Source organism: Anopheles gambiae, chromosome 3 (genome assembly GCF_943734735.2).
Source record: "Anopheles gambiae chromosome 3, idAnoGambNW_F1_1, whole genome shotgun sequence".
NCBI lineage: Eukaryota > Metazoa > Arthropoda > Insecta > Diptera > Culicidae > Anopheles > Anopheles gambiae.
Genome location: NC_064602.1, coordinates 2,287,809 through 2,314,088, shown reverse-complemented (window position 1 = coordinate 2,314,088; position 26,280 = coordinate 2,287,809). Strand labels below are relative to the sequence as shown.

Genomic DNA, 26,280 nt, shown 5'->3' with positions numbered 1-26,280 from the left:
AACTCTTTACTTTTTAAACAAATATTGGTATTCTCCACAAAACGGGAAATAAAATAATCAACTCATGATCCACATTGGAAAAATCACACATCAAAACGTCATTCGATAATCCGCTCTCAATCAAGCGTGCACTGTACACCAATAGAGACCGGGAACGACGCATATGCAGAGACCAAGAACGCACCACTGCGTCCTTGAATGGACCACCAGGCGGCTCCATGTGGAAAAAACGGTCCCTAAAAACGTTCATTTGCCACCTTGCCAATGTAGACAAACCTTAACAATTGGCAGATTTGTCGTTAGAATTGCACCAGACTATTCAACAACAAGTCAGGTTCATTTAGATTCGATATGGGGACAGTAGCATAATAGAAGTGGCTCTATTTCCGCCTTCCATACAGTGGTATAAAATGCAACGGCTATGACTTCCGCTCGCCGAGCTGACCGTCGTGGTTGGTGCGATTAAACTGATGGAAAAGTAAATATTGATCGGTTCGAAACCGTTTCGAATGCAATCGAATTGCCACAACCGTACGATAATCGATAATCCGTACCCTGATGTTACTGCCGCCATCGCCGTCTAATTTGAATATTTCACACAGTAATGAAGGGAACGAGCAAGGGCAACCATTGCCCGAAGGCGTGCAAGAGAAAGTTTATAATTAGGATTCGTCGGCCAACAGGGAGAGTGAGGCAGGCTGGGGCCTTGGTAAAATCGACATGAGATCACGCTGAAATGATACGGACGATGTGCACACGATGCAGCGGCATGTTCGCCTTTCGGATTTATCCCCCGATTCCCTATGACCCCGTAAAATGGGTTTGCATCTGCATCATTCAGCCACTTTTTGATGAATAATAAATAATGCACCATTCGTCATGGGGCTCGCGGGGCATCCTGCGCGCACCACGAACCACACTACTGACCGCAATGCATGCTATGGGGGTTTCAGGGGGAAGGGACACGGGGGGTATTATCGAAGTCAAAGTGTGTGTGTGTGTGTGTGTGTGTGTGCACTTGAAATGCTTTCAATTCGCGCTGGTGACCAACCAGTTACCGGAAGTGATGTTGGGCAGTGGACACGTTGCGCTGGTCCATCGGCGGGTACCACGTAGGTGGTACCGACACATTCGCAAAGCTCCTGACAACTTGCGTGACGTTGTGGTGACACGCGGCTGGGCATTAGATATTCATTAGGCTGTGAAATAATGTAGCGTGGTTGAAGCTGTACGCGGGAATGGTCGTTTGAAATTTCACATTTACTAACTGAAGGGCATCAGTCAGTCAGTCAGTCAGCGAGTGAGCCAGCCAGTAAGCCCGAGCCAGGGAGCCGGGAGCCTCCAGTACGCCTGGAGCTTACAGTTCTTCGCGCTCGCAAATCAGATTTATGGCGGTAATGAATGAGATTAATGGTGTGATTTGATATTGTAGCTCGGCTTCTTTTTGCGCCCCGTCGTTCGGTTTTGGATTAGTTCCGCAAGCTTTGTGATGTAAATGTTTAATCCACTTTGCATGCCTCGCTCGGCTTGCTCAAAAGCTGCGGGTGAGAATTGAGAACGATTACAGAGGGAAATGAATCTCATTATAATATTGTTTCATGCTTCGTTTCCTCTGCAGTTTTGCTCGTTGTTCGAACCGACTGCGATACAATGCCATACAATGCTCAACTTCATTCTGTCCACTTTCGTGTCGTATCCTCTAGTGCACACACACACCTTTTCATGTGCCATGTGATTCAATTAGCATCAATACTCCTGGCACAGGAATTGAGCGCAAATCCACGGCCACATTTTGCCAACCAAACAACCGTCCCCGTCAGAAATAAATGATGAAAGTGCAGTTTCTTGTATGCAATTGTGTTGCTTGATATCGTGCATAGCTGAAATTTCACTTGTCTCATTTCGCTCCGCTTCCTGCGAAATGCAACTCCTTGCATCCTTCAACTGCAACGGGGGAAATTGTGGAAATTGTGTGTCGCACGTGTACGGCAATTTACCACCGACACCGATGTGTCCGTTGTATTGCGCGAACAACCAACACATGTTACTCACACACATACATACCCCGTTCTACAGTGTGCTATTACCGTAAGATCCAGGCTTGCTGTGATGTGCAGTGGGTATTGTAATACATTATCGCAATTACAGGACGAGATGTTTGGTTGCTACACAACCGGGGGATGCATAAATGCGCAGTGTGTTGCGCTTATTAGTCGAAGCGCGTTCGAAGGTAGGATGCAAATAATGGGATAGTCCGCCTTTGGTGGATATGGGTGTGTGTGTGTGCGTATGTGAGGATGAAATTTGCGCCGAGTCAGCATAATTGACTGTTGAGATTAATTTTCAGGAAGTAATAAGTAACAGTAGATGTGGAAGCTATTTAGAGTGGCATAAGAGCATTAGAGGATATGGTAGTTTGCAATGGATTAGAAAAAGAGGTCAATAAGCATCTATTCTTAGTAACATAAAACTGCAAAGCAATGTCAAAAAACAATCTCTTCCTTCAACAATGGGATGTGATATAAATAAATTGACAAATAACAAGTCTTTTCGGCTTCTATTGCAGCATCTCGAATGTCGCGCATTCTCGCGCCTTTCTCCACTAAGTACTACACAAACCATGGTACCATCATTATCATCATCATCGTGCGTGCGTGCGTGCGTGCGTGTGTGCACGTGTATGCTTCCATCTAATAACTCCTCAAACTCCAATTTATCATTCGCAAAAGCGAAGCAAAAACTTCCCATTTGTCCCACTTTTCCAATGCTTTCCCGGTGCAGGAGCAGGAAACTTTGGCCACGCCATCATGCGCCAAGTTTGGGACCTCGAGATGGGGGGGGGGGGGGGGGGGTGGTTGCTTGCTGACGCGTGCTGTGCGTCCCTCTTCCGTTCTGCAGCCAGGCAGTGATTTATGCACTCAATCCATTCGCCACATAATTTTCACCTGCCTTTTCTAGTTATTTCTACATTTGTAAATGCTTATTAGGAAGTTTTCGCTGTCCCCGCATGACTCCGTTCTCCTTCTACCCTTTTGGGTCTGGGGGCCACGTGGGCAGAAAACGTTGCGCTAATGGAGGACTGTGTATGGGAGGATGGAAATGGCTTTGTACCGAGATTAGTAGCTGGGAGAGAGAGAGAGATCAGGACCACGTCCTCAAGGTTCGTACAGCGCATGAGGAAGGTGTGGGAAGATCTATTGCGTTTTATTTGGAAGTTTGTTCAACCATCCGCACATATGTGTGTGTGTGTGTGCGTATGTTGAAATGCTTGAGATTTGAAGCGAATGAGAAGTTTTCCATCTGAATGACTCGGAACACGGTGGAAATGGTGATGGTCGGAGGGGGGGTGAAGGACGCCTCTCATTATGCACAGAGGATGCTTACAGGGTTTCCCACGATTTATTGGTCAGTTCCCATGATTTTTTGGTGCGTTCCCACGATTTTTTGGTCGTATCCCATAGATTTTTGGTTCGTTCCCATAATTTATTGGTATTTACCGATTGGATATCAATACAATTGGACCAAAAAATTCTGGGAAACGACCAAAAAATCGTGGGAACGCACCAAAAAAATATGGGAACCCACCAAAAATTGATGGGAACCAACCAATAAATCGTGGGAAACCCTGTATTCCGCACTACGCAGCCGGGCGATAGGGCATAGGGAAAAGTTTTAATTAATTCGAAATTATCTGTATGATTACGTCAAAAGTCTTTTTCCGGTACTGTGTACTTAGTTACCGAATTTGCACCCAACTTCCTAATGTTTGCGGAGTATTTCGGTGTCTCAGCACGCAGCCGTGGTAGGGGGGGGGGGGGAAAGATTAGGTTGTCAAGTCAGCACTCTCTTGCCGGCACTTGGCTAGGCACTGTGGAGGTGCCTCTAATGAAGCCATCATTCACGTAGGACAAAAATAGACCTATTTTTTCTTAATTTATTCTCTGTGAAACTCTCTGTGTTCTAAAAACGATCGTAGGATTATTAAAGTTTTTCCTTTTTCCCCCTTCTTGCATAATGAACCTAATCCAAAGCAACACTCTGGCGTAAAACAAATTACTTTCGTTTAGTTTTGCTGCGTGGCCAAAGCACGATAGCGGTTAGTGTTTTACGCCCAAACTATACTCTACATAACAAGCGCAGCAAAGTGGCAGGAAAACGGGGAAAATCTATGCAAATTGTTTGCCCTGTGCCAGTGGCGGTGCCGAGTGCGCAGGTATACAGGGAATGGTTTTCGCCTCTCGCATATAATCTGCCTCGTACAAGACTTTCTTGGGAGGACCAAACTATCAATACACTTTCCCTTAACCGCTTTCCCCTTCACAAGCGAGTGTTAAGGTGACGTTTGGGTGAAAAAGCTCGGCCGGTACGGTACGGCATGTTGAGCTTTACCGCTTCCTGACCTTCGCCGGCGCGTTGCGGCAGCGTACTGCGAAGCATGCAAATGAGATGGACACAAGTTGGCCCACTCTTAATCGACGATATTACCGAAGTTCAAATTTTTGCCACAAAAAAAAGATAAAAAGAAAACCAGAACTTCTGAGCGGCTGAAAGAAGCGGCTAGAACTTTGGTCCAGCCGGAACCATTCCCGGGTGGCAAAACTCGGCTAAAGATGGGAGATTGAGCGATGAAAAACGATGGCTGGAAGGTAAAAGTTTCCTCTCTCCCCTTCTCCCATAATGTTGGGGGAGGGAGGGGGGGGGGGGGCAACAACAGCAACAACAACTATCAAACTGGATCATCCAGACGAACAGGGCGACGGGCGTTGTGCTTTGGTGCGCACAAGTAAATGTCTTTACACAGCTTCGTTGTTTCCCCGCAGTGGATGGTTTAGAGGTCTGAGCAGGGATGTCTCAAGTGTTTGGAGAGCAGTAGCAAAAAAAAAACAAAGAAGTAGAAGAAACAAGGGAAAATCTTGTATGCAGAGCACTCGAACCGGCGCACCGGGTAACGGTAGGAAAATTAGTTTAATCATAAACGTGAATGGTTTATAAAGGAAAGTTTCCTCTACCTCTACGCTTCTACTGCCAGCAACGATCTCAGATCTGGTAATCTTGCCTTTGAAGTTGCTCTGTAGACACTGTAGACACTTTATTTCTTATTTTTATGTGTGTTTTTTTTACTACTCCGAAAGATCTCCGAAGGATCCGTCGGTCAGGGATGATTGAAGCTTCCCTTTGGGGTGCAATCGTGCAGAAAGCACGGCTTCGATCGGGTTTTGATGTTTGGTTTTCGCTTTTGGGGTGAGCCTTCGCGTTGTGTGGGGGGTGGGGGGGAGGGGCAGGTCATCCGTGTCAAAGCACAATTTAAGTATTTGGGGGAGGCTTTTGTGCACCTTGCCTTTTCGTGCTTCATTTCTCTTTGTTGCAAGATTCGCACTCGAAATCGTCTAGCAAATTCTGCAAACACTCTTCTCCGGCTGGACGGTGAACTTTTCGGCGTAATGGTTTGCTTTCGGCGAACGGGACATTATCCTTGAACTAAGGAGGAAGGAGCGGGCAGCGACACACCGCAATGCGAGACGGTGTATGACAATGGCGGCGTTGTACGGCGACTGCTGTGACTTCTTCGACAGCTTCGAAGTCAATTTGAGTCAAAGTTGACACTGTGGCCGTGTCTGATTGGGATTATTGTGTTACATGTTTTTTCTCAAACTTGGTGCTTTGTGGCATTGTTGGCAAAGCTGAAGTGGAGAAAAGGAGACCCTCCCTTCCCTCAGTAGCAGCAGCATGGAGTTGAGCAGAACATGAAGCTGGTGTATTATTTGCAAGCATAACACAGTGATGTGCAATAGGGAGCTTTATTAGATTTACATGTTAATTCGCGCTGTAAACATCCTGCTGAAGTGCTGGAGAAGAGGAAGTGGGGAAGAGAAGGGAATGGTTTTAAGAATCATTATACTTGGTCAAGCTTCTTCTTCTTCTATTTGGTGTAACGTCCTACACGGACATTCCGGCCTATGCAGGTTTTCGAGACTTAATGCATTACCACGTAGCCGGATAGTCAATCCTTGCTACGGGGGGACGGTCCATTGTGGGCTTGAACCCATGACGGGCATTGTTACACACGCGATTCTAAATTAATTTTTTCACCAATCTAATCCTAGTAACCATTGTTTATCCTTCCACGTCAAAATAAGAACTTTCTGGAAACACGAATTATCCAGTCCAAACGGATATTCTGGTAAACGTGTAAGGACAAATTTAGTATAAAAGTAGGCCATATTTTCAATAAAGATAGATTCAAACGTAGATGCTCTTGGAGTTAAGAGGTATAATTCCAACATCCGAAATAGGACAGAGCCCCTGGATCTCCAAGCCAAACACCCCCTTCCGTCTGCATAGGCTTCCCAACCTTTGGATTAGATGCAACCTGCGGGAAGGACTGGTTAGTAGGCAAAGAATCAAATACTCTGTCCACAATTGCTGTTTATTTCTCCTCGGGCTGTTTGGGACCTCCTTGGTCAAGCTTGCGACGAGCAAAACCGTTCGATCATTTAGGTTATATCAGTTTTAATTTGAACATAAATCCCCTAACAAAGACTATTTTCTTTTCCAAAAAAAAACCCCACAATATGCAACACTTGTTCGCTCAAGCATCGCATTGGTTACATTTGAGAATGCAAAAGTTGAAATTAAATTAGGCCACGGAGGCATGCGGCCAGGTGACAAATTGGTGTACTGATTTTCCTAAGCCACACCAACAGCCAAACAGCCTACAGCCAGCAGCAGCTTGAACCTGCCAATGATTATTGACACAAGCACCTTCGGTACCAAATCCTCGGTCTCGGTCTCGGAGAAAGAAGCACACCCTGACAATGGTATGGCAAGGTGTGGCTGAGGTTATTTGAATATTTATTTACTCCCTTCACACTTCCCCTGCACCATTCTACATTCCATTCGGGGACAGCAGAAAATATCCACCTTCTGTCCCGATAATCCTCAAGCTTCAAGCTGCTGTGTGTGTTTTCTTCTTCTTCTTGTGTTTGTTTACCTCTTCACCGGCGCTCTCTGGGTTGGTCCGAGCATTCCGAGAAGAATTTGTAATAAAGAACTCAAAATGGATTTCGATCTCCATCTACGCGCACCATTTACGCTCTACCAACAACGAGTATTTGCACGAGCTTTCCACATCATCAACATTGTTGTTGTTCGAATCGGTTCAGTGCACCACACAAAAAAAAAAGAAAAAATGAGGCCAAATCAGTTCAACGCAAAGGGATAACGAACTGGCAAACACGGAGCTGGGATCAGTGAATTGAACCTACTACAAGGGAACGGTCGGTCATTTTAGTGTGACGATAGAACCCGTCGAATGGGTTTTTACGGGATGTTTGCTCCGGGTTTTGGGACCTCGACTTTTTGTGAGGTAAGTCGAGGTAGAGACGAGCTGGTAAATATAAAAATCACTGTAGGTTAGAGATCAACCGTTGAGCTGTAAGTGTAAGTCGATCGATCGGCAATGGAGGTTTGCAGGTTTGGATGACAGCGTAGAAAGCACCATTTTTAGCATCTCGCGTCCATAAATGTAGTGCAAATGCAAGTACACAAAAAAGCACAGGCGAAGAGTTAAACCGAAATTGGAACGAAAACTTTTCCGAAAACCGAGCAAAATGCAGCAACTTTGTTTCGAAAAAGTCAAATGAAGTTGATGCTAAAATGTTAGGATGTTTTCCTAGCAATGGGTACATCCCAGGAGCACAAGCTACACCTGCAGGAAAGTTTGTTGCACTTCATTGTCTCGAGCTGATGGGACAAAGGAGTGCAAATCCGATGAGCATGTTGCACACACACACACACACACACCCCATAACCGTATCGGTGGCAAAATAGAGAGCAAACTTTAGTGCAGCATTAATGCGGAAAATGGAAATCGTAAAAAGAGGACATTGAAAAGAATGTTCTGTTTCAAGAGGGGATACATTGTGTGAAGGAAGGGTTTTGCGGCTATAAAAGTTAACCGTGAATATTTCAGGACAATTTTAGAGCGAACTAAGGAACAAATGTTTCAGCCCCTTCTTAATCAATCCAATGAACGCTTCCCCAAGCCCAACAAATTGCCTCAAAAGAAAGAATAATTCTTTGTCCAATTAATGGGACCCGAGGGAGAGAGTAGAGCCTATCTGTTCAAGCACAGTAGCTAGAACAAAAGCTCTACCATGCCGTCCGTGCTCATAATTTAATAGCGTCTCGAATAAATCTACATTCCGCTTTTAATTTAGTTAGCAAAACAAATTATCACCTAGTGCCGCGCGCCCTGGCCGATCCGATGCAGAAGAGGGAATTTATCGTCTCTCAAAGTGACCCTTCGGCTTTCTGCGGGAAAGCTTTCATGAACGGGGTAGGCTTTTTGTGAAGTAGTAGCAGTAGTAGTACTAGTAGTAGTAGGCTACGAAACATTTTTCCCAGCTGCCATTTACAGTGACGCTCCCCAGAAATGAGGGCCAACCCTTTAGGCCTGGGCATGGGGTTTTAATTAAAAATAACACCATAATTAAACCATCGCATTCTGGGGGCGCCTGTTTGTGATAGCTTTCTGCGAATTGGTTTGACCAGTTTTGGGGGCGAAAGTTTTTCGCTTCATTTTTCGGGCCTTCTGCTTTCGGGCGCGTTGTGCCTGATGGGCAAAACATATTGCCTAGGTTTGGGTTTTGTTTCTGAGTCAAAGATGCTATCCAGGCGTCTCCGGGACTATCGACAGTAAAGGGAGAAAGAGGCGTACAACGTTCGTCCCCCGAGTTCATCTTGCTTTGTGGGGTTTGAGGAATTCCGCTAAAGGGAAAATAGCTTTTCCAAGCATGCTGTAATTGGCCAGTGGAACCATTTGTGACAATTTTGTGTTTCCTCTGGCACGCTCTCTCTTTCTCTCTAGGGGCAGCTGGTTGCAGAAAAATATCCTTGAACCATCATCTCTCCAGTGGGGCACGATTCTTGGTACATGCCCATGGAGAGTAACCACGCGAAAAAGGCTGCGGATGGCAACAGGAGTGAGCTTAGCGAAATGTGGTCGAAAAAAAAGTACATTCCCTTCAGTGGACGACCTTCTCAGTGATAGATGGTTAAGCATAATAAGCATAACGGGTGGAAGATAAACCGCCAACAGGTGTTGTGCTTAATTTAATTGTATTTAGACAGACGAAAGCTTCGCTAGCTTAGTGGCGGAACCGGAAAAGGAGAAAGCACAAGGACGTATTTGCTCTGTTTACTTATTTTTTGTGACATTTTCCTGGAACCATGTGGTGAAAAGGTTTAAAGTTAAAGGCAAGCTTAAAAACGGATTATTATCGTATTTCGCTCTGGTGCTTTTTGTTTCTTTCGTAGAAATGTAAAAGCTTTAAAGCTTAACCTTACCTACCTGCAATTCTTGTTGCTGTTTAGTGTGATATTTATAAACAGGTAACGGATATTTGTATGCTCAAATGTATGATTTACTCCATTTATTTCACTCTTTCAATTGAGTTACATGGTTTTAGTTTACTTACCTTATCTCTTCAACACAAAACTAACACTTCACAAAGCTTTACAGCTTCACACTTTACAGGAAACAATTCACTAATGCACTGCATTGTTCTAGTTTTCAAACAGGAGCTAAATTACAATCCGATTTCGGGTTTTAACAAAACCAGATTTGTCTGCCTGATCTGTGGATTATGTCGCCGGATCCGATTTCCGACTTCCGATGGGAGCACAATTGATGAAACTGTCGGCTAAACCATCAATAGGCGACTTTTCTAGGATGAAACTCTCGGGAATGTTCACTATTCTATGGAAACGGATCCGATAGCACGATAGCATCGCGCGAAAGGTGAGCTTCCCTTTTATGTGGTTCATTTATGGTGTAGTTCAGGGGTTTCACGTATTGGCGCCTCGTTTACCAATGGATGATGATGGAACTTTCAACCGGCGGAGAATGCGACCGAAACGAACAGCATGATGGATCACATATTCGAAGCCAAGCTTCAATCAATCGATAGGGACACAGCGCGATGACGACCGTTGAATCGGTGGTGCTGATGGAAAGGGAAGAAAGACAAAAAAGAGGGTAGTAAATGCTGCCCAAAATCCGCTTACTTACCGCTCTTTGGGAACGGATCATATCGCCGGGGACACGATTTTCGTCACTCATTTTTTGACAGTGCAGATCATCCAGACCGAAAACTGTCACTGAAACTGGTTTCATTTTTCGCGAACAATCGCTCTGTGCTTTGCAGCGCACATGTGCCTGTGTGGGGGGGGGGGGGGGGGGGGGGGGGGGTTAACAGACAAAGAAAAGGATAGCGAACGTTATCAACTTTAAATTGGAATACAAATGGGAATTTATGGCAAACTGGACTGCATTCCGGAAGCGAAGTGGGAACGACACCGACACACCGACGATGAGTTTTTGGTGTGCAGAGTAAGGTTTTGTTTTTGTTCTCCCAGTAAGCCATGAAACATTATGGTACTTTCTCACCATGACCACAGAGCTGACACGACAAGGCCTGCTATGTACTAAGCCTGGAAGTCCTAGACACTAGACACAGTGGACAGTGGTAGTGTGGACGTGTTCAGCCGCTTTACTTTGCATCTTCCTAGCTCAAGGACTCTCTACACGTGCCCGTGTCCATTTGTACGGTGAGGTTTTCTACGCTGATTTGTGTTTTAAGCTTTTCAGGAAAAGTGGAAACGCAAAGGTAATACAAATTGCGACATACCGCGAAATAACTGCGTGGAAGTGACATAATTTTAATGAAAAAAAAAGACTGTTCCATTTCACACAGCTCACAATTCCACGAGGTGAGAGGTTAAGTAGGTTACCTAACATTCACGGAACCGGTTCCAAGGATAGTATTTGATCCCGTTCTCTGGCTTCTGATTCGCGTTCCTTTCAAGCGTATGTTGGAGTTGTGCAAAAATGATTAAACATTTGTTCCCGGAGCTGGAAAACGCGGATAGAGGGAAACATATGTTAATTACACATGCACAGTGTAGCGCTGTATCGCTGCGAAATAAAAGTATGTCGTGCGCCTACCGGAAAACCCGTTGCTCTAGCTAACAATCAATACAAATTGTTTTCTGCGCATTTGTATGCAATTTGCATTCGCACCGCGTTTTCGAAGAATTCCCTGTTTATTTAATTCAAAGAACACGTGTCGCTATGGGGGCACGATGGGCAAACGATACGAAAGTGTGTCGAGAAATGTGAAATTAATGTGTAAAAGCGTGTGTTTTGTAAAATTAAAAACAATCAAATTAGCGGGAAACATATGCTTCGGGGTCGGGAATACTTTGAAATGTCGTCTGATAGCGAGGAACCGTGCTGTGAGTTCCATCTTTGAATGTGCAACTTTAATGGAGAGCTTAAATATATGAGAAAATTAGGCAATTAAAATTGAAATTTTGAAATGAAATAGTAACTCTAATAAGACATGGAGAAAGACCTAATATAAGCAGCCAGTTATGCAGTACGTCCAAATGTGCCCAAAATGTGTCTCAAAAGCAAAGGCAAAAGTTACGTCCAGTCCATCCGCAGCAATTTGTGGGAGCCTTTCCTTTCCACGTTGCAGATACCAATATAGCAATTTCTGCTGCTTTCGTTGAGGTCTCACTGCGCCACCCTTACCACACTCTCTTTCTCTGTCAGAACTCTCTTTCTCGAAATTTTTATTGTCAAATCCGGATGCCGTACGGGCATCTGCGGTCGTGCGGATAGTTAGTTTTTGTGGGATTTTTGTGATACGGCTTTCGGTGTACGGCAAAAGCAGCGAGGACTGCAGATGGTTGGCCTGGTTTAACCTTCTTCGCTCGTGGCGTTTAGGGCAGAACGGTTCGGTAGGACAGAACGAATGACATCCCGAGCGTATGCTTCTCGTTGCCCGAAAGCTGAGATGTAAGAAGTCATCAAAGGTCGGGCAAACAAGATGGATGAAGTTGGATTGGAATAATATGGGCCGATAAATGTGTAGCTTATTGAGGCATTTGTCTGGAAAGTTTTGGACGGATGTGCTTTAACGTATCTTGTCTGCTTCATCGCGTAAATCACAGCTACAGTGTAAGCTTTGTGAGCAATAGAGCAATGAGGTCTTTGCGAAATCCTTTCGATCAAAAGATGGCGCATGTTTGGCTGAAAAGAAATTAAACAATAATATTTAATTTGTCCCTTTGGCCTATTTCTAACCCCTCATTAAACCAACAAAAAGCAGGGGAAGAGGAATCAAGGGAACAGAATTCAACAGAAACAAGATCCCCAATTTGTCGGTGCTTTTGCGCCAACTCTCTCCCCAGCAATCAAGACTAGGATTGTGTCCTTGTCTTCTATTATTGCAGCCATTCCCGTGGGATTGAATGATCGAGGGAGGGATGCGTGTACAGAACATCGGTCCGGCCGGAACGGTATGAAGCAATGAAGGATGTTGAATACATTTTCATTACTACTCCAACCCTTTCTGAGTTACGCAGACGCGCTACACGGAGAGCAGGGAACGGAAGAACACCAGCACTGGCGGAAAGGGAGACTACCGCTGGTTCTGCAAAACGATGCTATCTATTAACCAGTTAAGTTTGCGGTATTATTCAAAAGTGTCCTGGTGTTTGTGGCACGCTGTGGCACAACGGAAAGGTCGTCAGAAGTGTGATTAAATCGGCGGGGTAGTATGGGATGGAATGAAGTATGCTTCGTCGAGCTTCGTAGCACTTAGTGTTTCGGAGGACGCAACAAATTGATTGCTGATGCAAATTAGATAGTTGCTTGATGGTTTTGATTGCCTTTTAGCTAACAATTATCAAATTTGGGGAAGGCACGAGACATATTATTTGTGTTCGTGCATTTAGAACTAGTTTGTGTTTGAAGTTGGTGACGATTGAAGTGCAATTAGTACGTACAACATAATGATATGCACTTTGTTTCATTGGTGAGATCGGTCAATTGAAGGAATTTGAAAGGTCTCTCCTTAAAGCTTTTAAAGCTTAATGCACTTTTCTTTCATATCGCTTCGGTAATCACAGATTTTGTGCAATTGGAATGAAAAATGTAATCTATTCTCTGTGCATTAAAATCATAGTGCATGGTACTTAGGAGCATCTATATCATCGAAGTGCATAGACCAGAACGAAAGGCAGGTGGGTAGACCCATATCAACAAGCTTTGATGGTTACACCACAAAAGGACACTCTATTGCCAGTTCCAGTGGAAAGTGCATAAGTGAATTTAGCTTCCCATTCCAAGGTTTGGCCCAACCGATGGAACCACAATGACTCCCTGCTGCTGCTGCTGCTGATACTACGTTCGATGCCACTGGCCATCCTTTCGCAATTTTGGAAAATGCGGGTGTTTAACTCTTCGATGGTCACACGAGCGAGCACATCACATGCAGCAGTCGCCAGAAGGACGTGGCCGTCCATCCATTCCGGCCAACCGTGAGTAATCTCTTAATTATCTTTTATGGTCCCCGTGGAGCGCTTGGACTGTAATTATGGCATAACGATTGAAGGTGTGCAGCAGATTAGAAAGAAGCTCGCTCGCGGGTAGATTCGATTCATCGGGGAGCATTATATTTTGCAACCGTTCAAAGAGTTGGCGTGATAATGAAATTCTATTTTGAAGGGCCCTTTGCGTCGTGGGGGGACAAATTTTGGAAAATGATAGACCATTACCTTGCCGTGAACCGTGAAGTCCACCGTCGACCGCACGTCATACTTTGGTGCATCCGCATTGATCGAATCGTACCACAAGGTTTTGGACCGGGTGGAGGAGAACACATTATATACTGTGTACTCAGAGGGCCTCCACCTTCAACACCTATTAATGAACATAGTTGAATGGGTCACGCGGGAGAGAGAGAGAGAGAGATAACAAGAAAGGCACAAATAAATTAATGTCAACGTTATACGCTTTCGGAGCGATGTAAATCCTGATTAAAATGGAATCTATTTCAGTAATAGGTTTAGATGATTAAGGTATGCAATATTGTAAATGACATTAGTGTTTTGTTACTTTACATCTTATTCAACGAATGTGCTCAAAGAACCTGACACATGGATAAGCTTAAACGAAGGTCAAACTCTTATATTGTATCGCTTTTAACGAAGTGGCATTTTAAGAACTTATTAATGAAGCAAATAATGTCTCCATCCTAAGCTAAATAAACGGCACTTACCATTCGATTAGCTTTACATCAGCGATCAGCAGTCGCAATGCAAACGTCCATTAAATCCTTTTATCGCTCTCGGGCATTGTCGTCCAGCACTTAACATCAATTAATTCGTTATCATGCGACTACGGCGACGCTATTGCGTCCTGATGCGATAATCGTTTCGATCAGACCAATGGACATCTTATTGTTTGTCTTGTAGTCAGTCGGTGCATTAGGTGGATTAGAAACAGGTACTTGATTAGCACATTTAGCCGTAAATGAAAGTAATCGGGATTGATTGATGTCCAATGTCTATTGTAGCACAGTCTGTGGCATGGTAGCAAAACTAATGGAGATAAACTGTAGGTTCCGTCATAGTGGCAATGAAGATCCGATTTCTCATTATTGTATTACTTTAACAAAAGCTCTACCTCTAACTCGCTACCTGCAACTCGGTAATCGGTACATAAATTGTATATTTTATCGCTCGAGCACGAAGGTCCGAAAAAGGGGGACAGCAATTTTGTTTGTTCTTTTACGAATTCCAGCGAAGGCCCCCTTGGTCACCGGATCTGCTATCTCATTTCCCAGGCAAAAAGGTTAACGTTATCCAATTAATTGAATGCAATCCTGGTACGCACAGCCTTCGGCACGTTCCACGGTACGGGAATTTCACAATGATTGGGGGGGATGGGGAATTCTTTTAACGAATCGATGGAGAGTAAATTAATATTGCCTCGCTTTGAAACATTGAAACCGACGGATCCACTCTCCACCCTCCGCGGGTGCTGCCCCGAGTGCCATGGCGCTATGAAGCGTTGAAGTGGAAAGTGATTCGAAAGCTGTGCGCGCACCTTCCACTCTCTGGTGCCACCAAAGCCATCAGCAAGAAAGCGGTAAAAAAGGCGGTCGAAGAAGTTCAATAAAACTGCTTCTCATCAACCGGAGCAGCGGTGTGCCGGGCACTTCCGGCTGATCGGTCGAGCGGTTTGGCGCTGTTGCGGAGCAAGGTAATTTGCATTGCTTTAACCCATTGCAAAAAAAAAAAGGTAGGGCAACGCACAGGAGCGTATTTTTCCAATTTCGTTTACAACAGCGTGCCCTTTTTTCACTTTGATTTTTATCTTTCTTCGCCATTCTTGCACCTTTTGTCGGGCTCTGGGCGGGCGGGCTCAGGGCGTTGGCCCGAGCAGCCGTGCTTCTGATAAGCTTCTTAGCGCGGGCGAGAGAGATTAATTTACATTATTTTTCAATCAACAGTGTGCCCTTCGCGTACATGGTCGTGTTAATGGGTTTAACATTTTCTCTCCTTTTACGATCGGCGATGGCTGGGGTGTGATAAGTTATTGCTTCTATAAATTCGGTACAAGAAATACGTACGCTAGGTATCTGAAGTCAATAGTAATGGAGAAAAAAAAAATGAGTACGCCATAAAAAATAGCAAACTTGTTATAGAGAATAGGACTATGCTACGGTAACTTATGATAAAGGATTTATGAAGATTGCAATTTGAATCTTTGCTCCATTTTACGTGTAATTTGAAGACAGGGCGAAGCGTTCCAAGAGATACGGATGCGGAAGGACTACGGAGATACTTATAAAACTTTGCAAGAAAATCGATTGAAAGTAAACGAATGGAAAACTGGGCCATATAACAAACAGATAGAAATGAGTAGGACAAAAGTGACCTGAGCTTTAGTTGTTTGCAAATCTAGATAACCGACAGAAATCTTGGATTCTAGGACAACATCGTTCAACCGCAGTTCAACCAGGACACGTATGCACACGAAGGAGATGTCTCTTCCACGGAGTTGAACTAAATTGAAAAAGTTACTAATTGGACATACTCTGTGACACGAGGCAGAGAAAGTTTATACTTGCCGAAAATCGTTTAGCTGATTGTGAAGGAATTTCCGTATGTTCCACGGTAGATCGTTGTGACCATCGATTAAAGGCACTGTGTCGAGCAGCTGGGTAGCGACCTGCATCCCCTCCTCGAGGGGCGCACCGGACGAAACCTTGAGCGCGAGTGGGACGGCTACTCCGGCTGCTCCGGCAATCAGAAGTATGGAGGTCACCGCTAGCCACTGTCTCGAAGGAAGATCCCACTCTGGAAGCGGATGGACGGGCGAATGGTGCAAATGGTGTTTGATTAGTTTCTCTATTCTAACAATAACACTAGAGTGGAAAGATTACTTTTATGAATAAGAAAAAGTGGAACATGGCCATTGGAAATCCCTCGCAAGACATGATTGATGACGCTGTTTGTTAAGACGCTGTGTGTTGAGACGCTGTCCAGGAGGTTATTTAACGTGACTCCAACCAGGACTGTCATTATTTTTTCTTGGTATTAAAGACATACAACTTCATGAAAGGGAGGTATATCAGATGCAGCTGTGAGAAATAGTAAAACATGACATGATCCTCGTTTGCATATCATCCTCATCGTGCTTAATGCACAAGTTGACGTTGGTGGAACGCAGTGAGTGGATTCTCAGTATCACGATTCATGCCTCCAAACGATGCACTATGTTTACTTGCACTAAAAATACATTGTCACTTAACGAAATGCAATTAAATCATTTTATCCCGTTTGTTTGCAGAGGAATTTCTTCCTTTGGGTGTAAGAAAGAAGCACATTTCCCGTGGTGTGGGCACTTTGCTCTGTTAAAATGCGCTGTTTTTGTTTGTTCGAGGAATTATCGTTTGCTCCCAGCTGACGATCTGGGGACTGGCAGGGAACCCATTACGCGCAAGAAGGAAGCCCACTAAAGGCAAGATAAAATGCAATCGCCCCGTCCCTAGTGGTACCATGCTGTGCGACGGTCATGTCGTGCTGTCATCGCCCATTTCCGGCCAGTGAGATGGAGCGAGTCGCTAGCCTCCTTCTGCACCATCACACCACTGCTGATTAGCATTTATTTGTTGCACAAAGTGTTCTAACTCCAAGGATGAAGTGAAGTGGTGATGTCCAAGGGAAAACTTTCAAGAGGCAGAGAGTGCTGAAGAGTGTGGAGTGCTTGGAAACTAAATTGCAACGATGTTAATTTGCGTCCTTTTGACGTTCACGATCGCAACCATTCCAGCATCAGGCTTCGCTTCAACTTAATCTTACACACTTTTTGCCGGCCTAGGACGAGCGCCGTTTATCCGTTCAGACTTTGGGTTTGTTTTTGTAGGATTGTGTTGGACGAGTGCCTTTAGTCCGGGTTTGGGATTGGTGTAGTGGACTTTACTGAAACATTCTCAGTAATGCCAGGGTTATTCCAGGCAACAGATTTACCCAATCTCTGGACCCTTGGACCTCGGGAAGTGTAGTACATTCATTAGCAGTATACAAAGGTACGGGAGTGCGTTTGTTCAACTTCCTGCTTTTCGGTAGAGCTCATTGACGGAGATAAATGTTAAACATCGTCGTCCCTCGCCGCTCGTGAATTCCATCCGACATGGAACAACACTCAGTGGCGCACCGTCACAGGAAGTGTGCGAGGTTATGTTGTGTTATTTCCACGCAGAGAGTGGCCTGTGTTTGTCTTCTCTGCATGATGAATAATTTATTAGAAATTTAAATTTGCTCCACTCTCCCACCAACACCTCATTCATCTCCTCTTTCGACGAACCTTATTGTGGTTGAGGGTTGGCGCCTTAGATTGCAAAGCCATTATAGTTATGCTCGGTTGGCGCACGACCAAAACATTGGTGCGTTGGTGTGAATCACGGTGCAAAGCTGGCGAAATAGTTGAGCACAGCAACTATTGAAATGCAAACGCAAAGTTGTTGATTTCGGAACGTTCGTTAGTGGTGGAGCGTTAGGTTTACCGGATATTAATGATGGTCTAACCTCAAACCCCAAATCATTCCGGCGGGAGCATGGCGTCCGGGAGACCGCAACCTACATACCGTGGTTGGAAATAGTTTAACAACGTAATCTTTCGAGGATCATTTGGGTACTCGGGTATTTTCTGTTTGTAAGGCACTTGTGATTTTTGGTTGAAATTTGGGAATTTGGGCGCTTAAGCCAGAAAATATGGTTAATGTCCTGAGATAGCTACGTGATTGAATTCTGAGTAGCATTAACTTAACTTCCAAAGACAACTCTCGAACAGGTCCTAAGGTCCTCCAACCAACCTCATACTTACTTGATGATCCGGAACCGGTACTGCTCGAACCTCGACTCGGACACTGGCGATGTTTCCACGGATGCGGCTGCTGTTTGTTGGGCGTTCCGTTAAGGCTGCAGGACGAAGGAAACCCATCACCACCACCCATCACCCCTCCCATCACGCCGCCAGGAATGATGGTCGTCCCGGGTGGAGGGTCCAGCGCCGAACCAAAGTACTGCGAGGGATTAAAGTTGAAGTTGCTGATCGAGTTGGAGAAGTGATGGTTGTGCGAAGCGATGAGGTTGCTTTTGGTCGAGCCCGAGTACTGATTGATGTTGCAGGAACTTGCATGATGACCGACACCGCCTCCCGCCAGCCCGGAAAAGTGTCCCGCCAGTGGTAAATCTCCATTCGCTCCGATGGTGTTGTACTTCGCGGGAAGATTCAGCGCATCGTAGTTGGTAATGTAGCCAGCGGGGACCGCGTCCGGATGGTGATGGTGCTGATGGTAGAGATACATCTGCCCCGCTGCATCCAGCCCAGCGTCCTTCAGTGGCACATCCGCACCGGTCTCCCCATTCCGGTAGTAGTAGTGGTGATGCAGATAATTATCATCGAAATAGTAAGGCGGATATGGCTTCGTGCCGGTCGGGTCAGTTCCATTCGGAAGCGGTGGCGCGACCGTTCCGTTACCGTTCATCAGGTCCACCATCATAACGGGAAGTGGGTCGTTCAGCTTCGACTTGCCATCGGCGGGCATGGGCAATGAGCCGGAAGTTGTTTTACCGTTTGTCGACGATTTGGCGGATTTCAATGTTGACTTTAGTGTCCCACTCAACGAGCCGTTTGTGTTGGAGGCAAAGTTGAAGAGATCCGGCTGATTCATAGTTCCAATCAGTCCGTCCACTTCACGACCGTACACGTCGACGTTGGCGGGTGGTATGGGGGGCTGGGCGGTCGGATCGTACATCGGCTGCTGGTCTGCGTGTGTCGGTTCCGGTCCGGATGCAACAGGTTGCTGCACCACACAGCCGTATCCGTAGGAAGGGCGTCGGTTGAGTAGTGGTGGAGGGGGAGGTGGTATCATGTCTTCACTGTACGAGTCGTCCTGCAAAAGAGAAGAGAGAGAGAATGGTCGAGCTTTCATATGATGTTGCTGAACAAACACAACAAATTCTTTGCATAACTGATATTGGATTGTGAACATGAACGATGGAGTGGTTGGAATAGAGCTTGACTGTACGGAGCATCGTTCATGTAGAATCGTTTGATTTTCCGCTGTGAGTTCCAAGCAGGTCCACTACTATCCGTCTCTCTTATAATGAGTTTATTATAGACATGCAATTTCGCGTTTTCCATTAAACAAAATACTACGGAAATGCATTTAGGATGCAGGTTATTAGTGCAATGTATTTCTGCCTTCTAAAATAAGGACATAGAACAATTCCTTAATCACGTAATAAATGACTTCGGGAGTGAAGGGAACTCATTTTTCTCGTTAATCCCTTCTGCAACAGTCAGCTTCCCAGCCAGCTTCCCAGCGTGTAGTTGCAGCTGTTGATGCAAAGCTTCTCGAAACAGAGGATGACAAACTGGGGCACATTTAACGCATCTGTATCGCATCTTCCACCGAGTTCGAGCACTTCCCTGCACCGAAACCACGATTCCCAAAGACCGGAGATGCAACTAATGGTAATGTCGTCCCGGTCGTAAGGAAAAACCGCAAAACAGACCGGAAAAGCACAACAACAGCATGGATCACGCTGCCTCTCGGAGCCTTTGCAATGGCAGCAGAGAAATGATCTGACTACGCCAGATGGAGCGGATATTTATGACGCTGGGCCGTAATGGAAATGAAGAGAATAAATGCCTTTCCGTGCAAGGGGAAATGAAACGGTACGAACCTGGTAGGCCGAACCATGTTCCATGTTCCACCGGCTCTTTCCAGCTCTTGTAATGGTTTGTCTTTTTCGCGGTTCTTTTTTCCGGTCCTGTTCCTGCCTCTCTGTACCACCATTTGCACCATTTCCATGAACCAAAAGCATGCGCTTGTCTCGTTCGTCATTTTTCACGTCCGTAGTGCTTTTTCCTGTGTTATAATTTCCTCGCTTTTCGAGTTGCTTCCGTTGTTTTTAGGCGAAATGGATGGTTAACAAGCTTTTCTATTTGCATGTGTATTTTTTGTACTGTTGAACTTTTTAGCTCGCTTTTGGCTTTGTTTAAAGATAAAATTTGCGTCTGATTGCTGACGAAGAAAAATGGTAAATCTCTCGTAGAAAGGATAATGAAGAAGCAAAAAGTCGAGAATTTGGCAAGCTAGAAAATTAAAATATGGCCCAAAAAAAGAGGCAAAAATCGCAACTAAAAGGACAGCAGAAGATCATCAATTGGCTAGGGCACTAGGAAAACCAGAATACCCAGCTGTGTTGCTTCATCACGTCTATGGTTGGAATTAATTTTCCTCCTTTGATCTTTTCAGTTTCACTTTCGTTGTTATTAATAAGCTTAGAAAGGCTGCTCAGCAGTGAAGTTTATTTACAACGCTTTCATCAATCTGCTCAAACGAACCGATCAATTATTCTAATGAAGCACTGCTTTCATCCTGTTTGCTGTGTCTGCATAGGAATGAAACATGATTATCACTGCTTTTCCCTTACCAAGTCATATTCAACTTGGACATTTTTGTGTTTTTGTTAGAATATACTGATTAAAGCAAAGAATAAATTGTTCACCTTCATTTGTTTCGTTCAGTCTTTCTGGTGTGCTTTGCAATTTCAATCTACCGGTTCTCCAAGGTCACGTTTCAAGTACATCCGGTCAGTGCTAAGCCCATTTTAGTACAGCTGTTCGAAACGAGACCAGTCTTTTGTATCGATAAAATTGAAGAAACTTATAGTCCCGTGTTCTGGAACCGTTTTCTTGAGCTCTGTTTTTATTTCGAACGGACAAAAGTGAGCACGGATCACAAATTGTGATTGCAAAGCCGTAACAATTGTGTTCGTTTTGTGTTGTTATTCTCCTTCCTGGGGTGTTGTTTTATGTTCCCTTCCCCGCTGGTAATATTTCGTAGCTTGGTGTGAGTGCATTTTATGACATTCAATAAAAATCGCATGAAACAAATATTAACCTCCAGCCAGCCGGGGTGAGATGATGAACATGGCAAGTCGAGAAATTCGGTTGAGAAGAGCAATTGTGTATGATAGGAAGGAAGGCTGGTGAGTTGTGGTAAGTCCGCTGAAATCGTTCTCCACACACCGGAAGGACGTTCATCACTCAGAATGGGGTGTTGGTGATGTGAAATAATCAGCCGTGGGCTAGGTCTAGGAAATCGAATGCACAGCACAATGCAGTTGGATCATTGTTTACGGTGCTGAACAAGCATCGTTGTGGTTTTAGGTTAGCAATTTCCAGGAGTGAAGGTAGTACTATGAGTAGCTTGTTTTTCGGAGAAATTAATGCACATGAGTTGATGAGTTTGGTTAGGCTTGGAATCAAACATCGGAGGAAATTATCATTCTAGGAAATGGACTACCGTAAGCAATTTTAAAGTCGCTGCTGAAAATGTTTCAATTGCGCCCTATCAGAAATGCTTCTCAGACGATTTAAACAATTTCATACGAGAAGTATTAAAAACTCGCATGAAAGAATCTCCTTTACTATGTTCTATGACCACATACATCCCTGGGAAGGATTGAAAAGTATGTGTTACCTTTTCGATTAAAAACAGTGGAAGGACATTAAAAATTCCATTAACGGCGACAAAGCAGCTCCCATTGCTGCGAGATATTATTCAAAAGCATTTAAATGGAATGCAAAAGGGCACATACAAAACGGGCTGCAGATTTTTTGCATCCCAGACGGTGTAGTGTGTGCTCTTTGCACTATCATGTTCACAGTTTCTTATCTTTATCTCTTGTGTGCATGTTTGACCTGATTGCATGATGCATTTTGGGGTGAAAGTTGTGCAAACCATTGAAATGAAGAACCACAGACACGTCCGTTGGCTGTTAGTTTTCAGCCATACCTGTTTTTGTTTGCTCGGTGCTTAAATACGTGGAAGAGTGAAACCTCAACACAGAACTAAACATAATCTGCATTGATTAAAAAACTTTCTAAGCGATGCTGGTAAAGCCCATGATGGATGAGCCAAGCTCCAAACATTTCCAAAAAACTGTTTATTTGGGAAATAAATAATTTATTATCAGCCAACAAAGACAAGGGAAAGCAGATAAAACCTATTCCCCTACTATGGCTACCTTTACCTAAAATCAATAAATCTAGACTGTCCCAAAATGCCTCGAAATCCCCCAAAATTCCCATACTCTCCTCTTTGGACGGGGAAACCCAGAGAATGGAAACAATTCGACCGATACTATCGGAATGCAACAACTACGGCCAGCTGGGGCGTGAAAATGGAGTGCCAATTTGCAAACGGAATTCCCTCCCTCATCATGCCGAAAACTTCCTCGAGAATCCTCTCACAACCCTCTCTCACCGCTCACCATAGGTAAGTGTTCCTGAATTGAATCCTTCTTAGTCTTGGAACTCCAACTCCAATAAACCTTTCCTCCACAAATCGCTCTTCTGTGCTTAGCACGCTCTTGGATCTTGGAGCAAAACAAGAATTTGCAATTTCCTTTCCTCTGTACGCTGTTCATGGGAGAAACACGGGACATTCCATAAATAATACTCCGAAACCATGGCCGCAAAATGGTATGGTCAATAAATTTTGTCTATGCCGGGACGGAGCTCTCCGGGATTCCTTGGGTTTTGCAATCGAACGAACGGACGATGGTCTGAAGTCGGTCGGATAAGCTGTCCAATAATTTATGACCGGAAGTAGCCATCGACGACATTCACTCATGACAGGGAGGGAGAACGAGAGAACCGTGCGAGGTTTTGATCGCGGGACGTAAAAAAAGGAAAGTGGATCGCTTTTTTGGATCTTTTTCGCTTTCCAAAGCGATAAAGTTTTGTTACGTCGTTTTGCGTTCGCTTTTCCAGATAAATAACTCGTCCCATGTCAGTCCACATAGCTCTACTTCCTGGTTACATGTGAATCTAGATTTGGAGGATCAACACTCTGCGCTCTCTTCACCAGTTAGTGCACGGGGTAAGTGTTTATGTTTTTACTTTTTCCGACTGGGTTTGACAGCTGTCACCTTTGCCGGAAGCGCAGAAAAATGGATCCATGGAATGGAGAATATATTCATCGTACATCAAACTCCCGAAAAAGCCTCGTGCTCTGAATAGAATTCCTATATCTGTGAAGGGATAGCATTCTTATCAGTCTTTTCTTCATTTCCGGAGTGATATAAATGCCTTTAGGAAATGAGGAACGAACATTTGACGGCGGTTATGTGGGTCTTTTATGTATGGTTTCGTGCGAAAGGGGCTTCAGCAACACGAAATGTAGCCCCACTCGTCATGGACACATCAAACGAAGGCCCAAACGCGGCATGTAGATGATGTGCAAGCTTACCTCCGTATAATTATCACCCCGAGAGTACGATCCATGCTGGCAGTCGAATGTGAGCACGTTGGCGACCACCTTACACGCGTTTCCGCTGACTTTTCCGGCCGGCCCAGTGGCAGCAGCCGGTGGAGGAGGCGTTGGAGTGGGAGTCGAAACGGAAGAGGTCGGTACGGATGCACCCGTAATGCTCGAGTGTCGTTGCATCGCTGCGGGTGCTACACTCAAGTCGCCGGTTGATGTGGTGAGATGCTGTGAAGTGAGTTGATAACAGGAGGAATTGATGCATTAATGGTAGTTTTGCACAATTTTCACGCTATGAGAAAACTTTGGTCGGAGTATTTCGGAAGTGTTGGTCGTCGGAGTCACGTTTGTCGGATGCTGTGGCCATGGTGTTGGTGTTGTAGAGTTGGAGTATAACTTAAACATCAGTTAAACAGTGGCTTTCGGCGTGATGTTGTCGGAGGATGTGGTTGCAAACGGCAGAAATGTCGAAAATGATACGCATCACACGCGACTAGACCGTTGCCAGTGTGGGAAAGGTCGTTTATGTTAGCCGCAAAACGTCAATGTTAATGGAACTCGAAACAGTACGGGAAAGGGAGCGGGAAAAAGCAGGCTTCAACCGTTTCAGTTAAACAGCCAAAATTGAGGAACCCCAAAAAGGAAGATACATCAGCGTGGCAGACAGTGCCCGGGTTGAGTGAGATGCTGGTTGAGTTTTCATTAGCAAATTAGTTTTCTCAAGCGCCTTTTCGTCATGCCGTTGATGAAGAGCGCCCTGTTGGTCCTATCGTTTGTTGTTTCCATGCTGCTGGCAGGGAGAAAGCTAATTGTTTCTGTCATTGTGGAAATTTGAATCCGCTCTGGAAACGGTTGAATGTGGGCCGTTTAGCTTCGGGTCTGTTGAATTCAAAGCAAGTCTCCAGTCACTTGAGCGCTGCTTAGACCTGCTGTAGCTAGGGTCTTGAAATTCTTGGAACCATGAGTCGGTGGATGTAGAGAAGCGTTTAATGGTCTTGTCTTTTCCTGTTCGATTCATGCTAATACAGCATCTTATGGGAGGTAGAATTTGTTGTTACAGTACACCAAACGGCCTGGAGCCAGTATCATACATTACGCTTTTATCTATTCGTACGTCGAACGATGCCTTTAAACCGCCCATTTTAGAAGCGAATTGTTCGTGACAGGTACGTGAGTGTAATGTAAGCGTCTTCAAAGTGATGCAAAATAGCTCACGGCAGTACTCTTCCAAAGTCTTTTAGCGTGCTAACACAGAACTCGTCTAAGGGGAGAGACATCAAGAACAGTGATAACTCCACCCTCCGAAGATCAATTCAAACCTATCACCGACCAAACCTCCACCAAAATCGCATGGAAATAAAATCTCAGTCGAAACGAAGCCATAAACGAATAAACACTTACCAACTTTCCCATGGAGCCGAACTTCTTCTGACGGTCCTTTTCCAGTCGCAGCAGAATCTGTGCGTTCTGCTCGCACGTGTAGGTGTGTTGGCGAGGATTTCTCCTGTCCAGGCTGTACTGATATAATGGCCTTAATGGATTCGGTATTATCTGTAAATATTTGATTCGGAGAAAAACGAAACAGAACGACATAAGAAAAGTGGAAGGGATGCTGTGCCGTGGAGCCAGAGAAATGGCTAATAACAGCAAGACTATTGAAGAGACGAATAGGGAAGCGATAGAATGAAATCGGAGACGAGAAAAAGACTGGCCTGAAAATAGTCCGATCGAAGCGATAAAATGGCCAGAGTAATGTGAAGTTACTAGGCATTAAATGTGAGGGCTGCTCTCGAACTGTGAAAGTGTAGAGTAACACCGGAATCAGTGTCGAATGCCTTCATTCAGTAGAAAGGCAACCAAACTTTGGCATCGTGTCCGGCAAACACATCAAGCTGAGGGCTAATTGGGATGAAACTGCCAGCAAAAGTAAGGAAATGATAGATTAGCAGACCATATTAGTGACACTTTCACACGTCCACACATCCTGCTTTGGACGAACCACTCGGGCCGTGATCAGAAGAGCCCTGTCAGCTATTTCGTCCAGAGTGCCAAGACCACAAGCCTACATCATGAGACCGAACAGGCTGTAGATATGTATTTGATGTGTGAATAGCACCATTACGTACGGTTATTGGTCAATTTGTGTAACTGTGAGCTTTATTTCGTACATTTGGAGGTGATGTAGTGTGGTGAAGGATCGGTAAGATAGAAACAGAAAGGTTTTAGATGATTCGAAAAGAAATGAAAGTGAGATGCAGAGAAGGATGCTGGAGAGAAGGCAGAAATTCGCCTTGCCTGAAACCAATATAGTCATTCGATACGATCCATTGAGTAATGCAAAGGGTCTTTAGAGTGAGTTGAAGTACCAAATGGGCATTGATGAAAGGTTTTAAAACGTTAAATGGGAATGTGAGAACGTCAATTTGCTTTACAAAATCAACACATTCACATTCCTGAGGTTGTGATGTGAGCTTGAATTAACCTCAAATGAAATATGTAATTAGCTGCATTCATCGGTTCAGTTAAGGGCTGTTCAACAAAATGGGAGGCCCATCCGTTAAGTTTCACTGTG

The 26,280-nt window shown here is 44.7% G+C and overlaps 2 protein-coding genes across 2 annotated transcripts in view; both read right to left on the bottom strand.

Moving 5' to 3' along the window:
- The window catches only part of LOC1278098 (myosin-11), a 109,390-nt gene that overhangs the window by 22,985 nt on the left and 60,125 nt on the right, over positions 1-26,280 (bottom strand). The gene's annotated exons all lie outside the window — the stretch shown is intronic.
- Positions 10,252-26,280, bottom strand: part of LOC133392789 (uncharacterized) — a 36,239-nt gene continuing 20,210 nt past the window's right edge. The window contains exons 4-7 of the mRNA XM_061654199.1: positions 25,110-25,259; positions 23,694-23,936; positions 18,248-19,319; positions 10,252-16,218 (exon numbers count right to left, since the gene is read on the bottom strand). Coding sequence (XP_061510183.1) covers positions 15,980-16,218; positions 18,248-19,319; positions 23,694-23,936; positions 25,110-25,259 — 1,704 coding nt within the window. The 3' untranslated portion in view covers positions 10,252-15,979. The remainder of the gene's footprint in view (positions 16,219-18,247; positions 19,320-23,693; positions 23,937-25,109; positions 25,260-26,280) is intronic.